Here is a 7,413-nt window from a genome sequence, read left to right as displayed (position 1 = left end):
TTTAAAACAGTTGGACTCATGCTCAATAGCAGAGCCCTACACGATGCGTGCTAGACAACACAGCTGAGAGAGAGTTCCTAAAGTGAGGCTCCTGTGCGACAAGACATAGGGTTTAGGTGGCCCTCATTCTGTTGACCCCAACTATGCTTTAGTAAAGGACCAGCGTTAAGGTGTTTTCTGGCGAGTGAAGGCATCTGAAAGGGAACTTTTAGCTTCTGTAGCTTCTTCTGGTGGAGGAGGTTGAGACGAACTTCACGCTGGAGCTGCTGCCGCCTCCGAGGGTGGTGCTGCTAACCCCGGGACCGCTTCCGCAGCTGAAGCTGTTCCCCATATTGCAGATTCCCCCTCCCATGCTGAGGTTGCTCCCTCCTCCGTATCCCGTTCCCACAGTTGTTCTGGTCACGGCTGCAAGGAGAAGGAAAAGCTTTCCATTTCTCTGGGCATTGGCTTCTTGGTGCAGAGACACACCAGTGCTTAAATAAGGTAATTGCATATATTTTAGATACTCACAGATATTCACTGGGACGCCATCTCCAGCCAGCCTGTTAGGGGACGGAACACAACAAGGTAAGAAGATAAGAAGTCTGTTGATAGTCGGGGAAAAAAATAGGGTACATTTCCTAGAGACCTTTGGGGTAGAAAATAAAAACTTGGCATAATTCGGGGATGCTTCCCGCAATGTTATTTCCATTAGCTAGGACAATCTTCCCCCCTCCCCGCCCCCTAATGCCCTGATTAGCATTTCAGAAGTGCTGAGCATCGCCAGTGCTCGCAGTGCTTTGCCTCTCCAACATCAGGACTAGAAGGGTTGTGTTTCCCACCCACCTGCACTCCTCGCCCTCCAGCAGCTTCCTGTAGGTCGCGATCTCGATGTCCAAGGCCAGCTTGACGTTCATCAGCTCCTGGTACTCGCGGAGCTGCCGGGCCAGGTCTGCCTTGGCCTGTTGCAGAGCATCCTCCAGCTCGGCCAGTTTGGCTTTGGCATCTTTGAGGGCCAGCTCCCCACGTTCCTCAGCGTCCGTGATGGCCGCTTTCAGATTTGCGCACTACAGAAAAGAAACCCCAGTCAAATTCCCCATACAAGACCTGGACTTGTTCTTTACCTACCGTGAAATCACAAGGTCTTATTCCAGCACCATCAGCTTAACCATTTTTAGTGACGCTTCTCTTTTTGATAAAAAAGGATCAAACTGAGCAGAACTTGCCCCTGACGTTTTCCTTCCTCTCCCTTGCAAGTGAGGGTGTAAATTGGTTAAAAGCGGGGGGTTTGCTGCTTCTTACCTGTTTCTTCACGCTGTCGATTTCAGACCGCAGCCGCTGGACATGGCGGTTGAGCTCGGAGATCTCCTGCTTGGTGTTGCGGAGGTCGTCCCCGTGCCGGCCAGCCGTAGCCTGCAGCTCTTCGTACTGTCACGGAGAGAGGAATAATCACCCAAGGTAAAATCCATCGTTTTTGGAGTAACCCAGGTGCCTGAAAGCATGGGTCCCTCCTCGAGCCCAGACTAGCAGCTGGAGTGCTGCTGTGCAAGGTGCAGTATTTGAGAAGGTTTTCTTGGAAGAGTCAGTCTTTATCTGTTCAAGACAAGACATGAAGATAACAGCACGGAAACCCCCAGTTTCTTCACCTTGGTTTGGTACCAGGACTCTGCTTCAGCCCGGCTTCTGTTGGCGATGTCCTCGTACTGCGCTTTGACCTCCGAGATGATGCTGTCCAGGTCCAGGTTTCGGTTGTTGTCCATGGTGAGAACGACAGAGGTGTCGGAGATCTGTGTCTGCATCTGAGACAGCTCCTGCAAAGTGCACAGGGGCTTAGGTGAGCTAATTCACTTGAGAGATGCCTTTTCATCCTTTCAGATGAGCGTGCAGACCTGGGAGAGGCTACAGATTGTTATCTAAACAGCTAAGACGGTTGGTGTAACTCTAAAGAGGTAAAGGATTTAGCATCTCCTGGGGGAAGAAATTACAGGCTTTCAGAGGGAAAGAGGGAGGGAAGCTCTTAACGGAGGGCTGAAATGTCTTGGGAGGTGGTTGTACTCACTGCTTCGTAGAGGGCTCTCAGGAAATTAATTTCTTCAGTCAGCGCATCTACCTTGGCTTGTAGTTCCACCTTGTTCATGTAGGCAGCATCTACATCCTGGAGGAGGAGAGGTTTAGGTAATGTGTTTTAAACGCTTATTAGCAAGTCAGGAGCACGCATATCTCTGCAATAACAGTCCAGGGAAGAAACCATTAAAAAAGCTGTTGGAATATGAATGAATAGGTGATTAGAGCTCTACAAATAGTCATCAGATGGTATTCTGTAATTTCCTCTCACCTTCTTGAGTGTCACGAATTCATTCTCTGCAACTGTACGCCTGTTGATTTCATCTTCATACCTAATGGAGGGAGGCAGAAGGAGCATTTGTTTAGGCAAGTAACAGACGGAGGTGATTTTAGTTTGCTGGAATGAACTTCCTTTAAGAGCATTTTGCATACGATGTTCTTTTCTCCTACAGAGCATCTGAATAAGAGACCATGAGCATGTTCCTAGGCTAAACTAGTTAAAACAAGTACATCAAAAAAATTTTGAAGAATCTATTCTTTTTTTCCTCTTTCTGGCCATCAGTCATACTCCTTCTGCCTGTCTTAAGCAAATTAAGCGTGCTGTCCTGAAACTCTCAGACCTACTGTGTAATTTTTTTTTTTTTCTCAGTAGGTAATTTAGTTAATAAGTCTTTGATCATATTCTAAATTACTCCCTAAATGTTTGTGCACTTGGATCTGTTACTCCGTTACCATTTATCCTGAGAAAATGTCACAAGCTTCACTGTCAGGAATTCCCGTGTCCCGGACTCTCCTGGATCCCCCAGTTGGCTTAAGGACGTTGAATGGAGAAAGGCTGCACCTACCTAGGTGAGTAGACCACTAGCTCAATAGACTTACTTCTTCTTGAAATCCTCAACCAGGTACTGTGTGTTGACGAGCTCTCCCTCCAGCCTTCCCTTGTCGCTCAGCAAACTGTTCAGCTGCATCCTGAGGTTGTTGATGTAAGTCTCAAAAAGCGGCTCCAAGTTGTTCCTAACTGTTTTCATCCCCTGCTCCTGAAGCAGGCTCCACTTGGTTTCCAGCACTTTATTTTGTTGCTCAAGGAATCGGACCTGCAAGCAGAAATATCCTGAAGATGTTTTGAAAGAGCAGAAATTACGGAGAGCTTTCTTTGCAAATGTGGGATCTCACTACTAGCTGAGGTGGTGAAGTACTCTTTCCAGCTGGTTTTCATAGCCAAATTCTCATCTGGTAGAATAAGGAATTTGCTGTTTGACTGCAGGGACCCTGCTCAGTATTGCAAACAAACCCTGGAATGACTACTGATTTTCTTGCACCATGCTTCCCCTTCATTGCTTTGCTAAATCAAGACAAAGTGCATGCATTTTGTGTGAAAAGTGCATGCAAAATCAAATGAGGAGCAGAGCAGGGTTTGCACTCTTATTAAGAAAACAATAGTAAAGTGCCATTTCTTCAGTATAGCTCCCCAGCCCCACAAAAGATCCAAAATACTGTAGCATTTTGCTTGAAACCAAAGAGGAGCTGCTCAGCCAGAGCAGAAATCGAGCAGATGCTCTTGTGCATCTAATACAGTTAACAAGGAAATGAAGTGGACAGGCAGCGTCAGGTCAGATTTTGCTATTTTGAACTAACAGTCCAAACATGCTGGTGCTGTTGCAGTGATCGCTTTAAGTGCCTTTGAGGAAATTCAAGCAATGAGAATCTTACTTCTCCCTAGTGCCAATTCATGTGATTCCTTTCGTGGTCATTTTAGATGGGTTGCTTGCATCTCACTTTAACCATCTAAAAAACTGTTATCAAGACTCCTATAATGCTCAATGGAGAGAGCCCAACATCTCCAGAAGGATGGGATTGTCTTCCAGAGCTTTCTTTGTCCACTGCCTATGAGATGTCTAGCAGCAAATGAGGAGGACCTTGAATACTGGATGATTAATTCATAGCAACCACTATGTAGCAGGTACCGTTCCCTGGAGTTTCCGGGGACTGGGCATCTTCCAGTCTCATTCCTCACTTCTATTCCTTCTTGATCAGCTTATGTGCTCAGAAAGCAGCTAAGAAAAGAGTCCCCATCAAAAAAATCAAGATATTTAGGGAAGCTCATGTCTCACCTTGTCAATGAAGGAGGCAAATTTGTTGTTGAGGGTTTTGATTTGTTCCTTCTCCTCCTTTCGGATCCTTTGGATGCTGGGGTCAATCTCCAAGTTGAGAGGTTTCAGAAGGCTCTGGTTGACGGAGACTTCGTGGATGCCCCCAGCTGGGAATCCAGGGCCACCCATGCCACCACCAAATGCACCATATCCATAGCCAAGGTTAGCTGGCATGCCAAAGCCACCACCGTACACGCTACCAGCGCCACCACCAAAACCTGCAGATCCATAGAAGCTACCACCCCTTCCAGCCACAGAGATCCTCTTGCATCCACCAACATTGTAGAGACTTTTGCTTCCAAAGCCACCACCAACCCTAGCAAACCCGCTGCCGGCGTTGCAGTTTCCGACCCGGGTGACAGAGCGTGAACTGAAGCTGGTGCGGCAGGTGTTTGGGACGATGGCCGAAGCAGCGCTGAAGCCACTTCTTCCCCTCTGAATCCTCACGGTGGACTGGCGAGACATTTCTGGCTTTTGGATTGGGATGGATGCTACAGCAAGAATAAAGGCGCAAAGGTGCTGGCCTGGAGCAAGGAGTAGGAGGGAAAGGAGAAAGATGAACCTGTGCTCTCCACGGGCTCGGGAGAGCCCTTTTATGCATGTATGAGACTGGGATGGGTTTGATGAGGTGGATCATCTTTCTGATTAATTAGGCTTGGCATGTCCAACAGCATTCTGGAGAGTGAACTCACTCCGCACACACGCCCTTCTGAAATAATATAGCCAGGTTCTGAGCAACAGTGGTATTGTTTGGGAATAACTGTCGCCTTCTGCCGTCTTTGTAGACAGCCAGACTCTTTGCCATATCAAAGCGTTTGAAAGTTGCAGTGAGTCACGCTGGGCACAGGGAGGAAAACACCGTTCAAAACGCCTGTCACTCAACACCTCTCTCATTTGAAAACTTCATCCCTCGGGATTGCTTTTGCCCCTTTTCTCTTCACAAGTAGGGCTTTGAAAAGTTACGGTCCCGTGTGTTTTGGGAGAGGGATCTGTGTCGGGCAGAGTAGTGTTCACTGCAAGCCCTGCAGTAAATTGTTCTGTCCTGGGTTTTTGTGATGTGTACTGCAGTTCCCTCTATGCCACCGCAATATATCTGCAGAAATAGTTTTGCTTCCATCCCTATAAAGGCTCAGCTCCCCGAGCTGATCCCTTCTGAAAATCCTGCTTCTGCAGACCTATTCTTCTGTCACTAAAAAAACCACACGAATGAAAATGAAATGTTTTGACACGGTCTTTTGTTCATGTGTGGATTTTGACAGCTGCCCTTGAGCTCTATCACAAATAGTTGTGCTAGTACCTCGGCTTCGAAGAGTTGGACTTTGGTATTTTAGCAGGATGGAAACAAACAAACAAACCGAAAAAAAAAAAAAGGAGGAAAGATTGTGGGAATGGGAACTGCTTTGAATCCACTGGCTCTATGGAAATGGAGTGCTCGGGGGCTGTTCCCTACTCACAGTTTATAAACACGACGTAGTTTCCCAAAGATTTAATCATCTCTTTCAGCACTGCACATCTGGAAGTGTGATCCTGCTTGAATCCACTAGGAAAGTGCTCTGCAGGATTCCCTCTGCCCAGATCCACAGCAGGCTGGACACAGTAAGACATCCTGGATCTTCCCTTTCGCAGCTGCAGGTACCAACGCAGCCCTTTGCGTTTAGCATGGCAGGCAGTTTGAGTAGCAAGTCAAATAGAAAAAGGTGAAAAATAATTCATTTTGAGGGACAGCAAGTGTTTCTGGCCTTCGTTGTGTTTCGGGTTGTTCAGGAAAAGATGATTCATACATAATTTATTTATACAAGAGAGTGAACTTGCAAACGCATCCCCCCCGAACAGCTTCCTCCCGTGTTGTCTGCGAGTCTGAGCAGCTGCTGGCTGCGGTACAGGAATAACGTAACGTTGAGGAATCACCACGGTGGAGGGGTGTTGTGCTTCGATCTGCCCCTGTCTCGCAAGGGTAAAGGAAACTCCTAGAAATACCCTGGGTCCCCGTTGTTTCCCCAGCTGCTTTCTTTCAGATGGATCGCGTTTGCAATTGAGTTTTTAAAAGAAGGGGGGAATAAATAGCAATTGTTAGTTTGGTTTGGTGTCTATTACAAGACTGAGCTTTTTTTTGTAAGGAAGGGGTAATCCTGCAATTTTTGGTCTCATTGGGTCTGACTGTCCGCACGTTTGCACCCGTGGGAACTGGAAGTAAATGGATTGAACCAACAGGTCTGCATCCGAAAGGCAGTGGATTATTGATCAGCCTTAGGGTTTTGCCCACCAATTGACAGATGTCATGACTTGAATGCATGAGACTGATTTCCCCCCCACGTAGCGTGTTCGATTCATATAGATGCAAGTCCCAGGTCGCAAGACATTCAAAGGCAGGTGCAAGCTGCCAGCCTTCTTAAATGCCTATGGCTTCTTTGGGAACTGCTCTCTCGGGTACTATCGATCTCGCGTAACTTTGACTATCCGAAAGCTTTTCTGGATTCTTGTGTAGTCAGTGGAGATCGCCCCCGAATAGCAGATTCTCCGATCCTAAGGTAGGTGGATGGAGAGGCCCCTGAAGATGGCTTTCCACCTTCACCACCACTATGTGGGTAGACCAGGTGGCTGACTCAGAGTGTGCGGAGTTAGCCAGGCTGAAACCCACCCTCGGTTACTAACAGCGTGATGCGTCAGTACTTTCCTTTTTCCCCTCAGGCTCCTTTTACATATGAAACTTGTCTTTTTTGGCTAAAGAATACGCCAACTGCGTTGGAGTCCATTGTTAATAATAGTAATAATACAGCTCCTCCAACCAAGTAAAAAGAAATTAATTTCTTTCCATTTCACATTTGCACTAGGGTGGAGGTGATGCGGTTGCCACTCATCTGGAAGGAATTTGAGAGGTAATTACAAAAGGCAGAACTGTGAGCACAAGGAGCTGTAGCTACAGGTTTGGGGTATGGGGTGATGGCAAGGGGGGCCCCCACCCTGCTCTGTTGGTGAAACACAGGGTTTCCAGGTAGCTCCTGGGGGAGTGTCTCCTGGGCGCCCTGCAGCTCCAGGCACGTAGTGAATTTGTGCTCTGATGCAGATAGCTTGCTCTGATATGGACTTTTTCTCCTCCACCAGAGGATAATGGTTGTGCTCACTCAAGCTGCTCCCCAGTTTCTCCTCCTAATCAAACAAAGGGAGCTGCGTTTGAGCAGGTCCCGCCGGGTGAGAGACTCCCTGACGTGGCAGAGGCCGT

At 47.5% G+C, this 7,413-nt stretch overlaps 1 protein-coding gene and 1 long non-coding RNA gene across 2 annotated transcripts; one reads left to right on the top strand and one right to left on the bottom strand.

Moving 5' to 3' along the window:
• Positions 1 to 208: 208 nt before the first annotated feature.
• Positions 209 to 4,658, bottom strand: LOC142073746 (keratin, type II cytoskeletal 6A-like). Its single transcript, XM_075133891.1, has 9 exons — positions 4,155 to 4,658; positions 2,923 to 3,137; positions 2,315 to 2,375; positions 2,039 to 2,134; positions 1,626 to 1,790; positions 1,282 to 1,407; positions 826 to 1,046; positions 511 to 542; positions 209 to 405 (listed from the first exon to the last, which is right to left on the bottom strand). Exons 1-9 carry the CDS (start codon positions 4,656 to 4,658, stop codon positions 209 to 211), a joined length of 1,617 nt encoding a protein of 538 aa, XP_074989992.1.
• LOC142073754 (uncharacterized) lies at positions 1,888 to 7,067 on the top strand. Its single transcript, XR_012670461.1, has 3 exons — positions 1,888 to 1,928; positions 2,496 to 2,892; positions 7,025 to 7,067. It is a non-coding gene; the product is annotated as an uncharacterized LOC142073754 (long non-coding RNA).
• Positions 7,068 to 7,413: the final 346 nt, after the last annotated feature.

The sequence above is a fragment of the Calonectris borealis genome, chromosome 30 (assembly GCF_964195595.1).
Source record: "Calonectris borealis chromosome 30, bCalBor7.hap1.2, whole genome shotgun sequence".
Classification (NCBI taxonomy): Eukaryota; Metazoa; Chordata; class Aves; order Procellariiformes; family Procellariidae; genus Calonectris; species Calonectris borealis.
Note: the sequence above shows the minus strand (reverse complement) of the source record. Positions and strands in the feature narration are given on the sequence as shown.

What these genes read in the sequence shown, in the direction of transcription:
- LOC142073746 (XM_075133891.1), bottom strand. Translation starts at nt 4,658, where the DNA reads ATGTCTCGCCAGTCCACCGTGAGGATTCAGAGGGGAAGAAGTGGCTTC. An exon ending in AGTCCTGGTACCAAACCAAG is followed by an intron (nt 1,408 to 1,625) that starts GTGAAGAAACTG and finishes TCTCCGTGACAG; the next exon opens with TACGAAGAGCTGCAGGCTAC. An exon ending in TCGACAGCGTGAAGAAACAG is followed by an intron (nt 1,047 to 1,281) that starts GTAAGAAGCAGC and finishes TCTTTTCTGTAG; the next exon opens with TGCGCAAATCTGAAAGCGGC.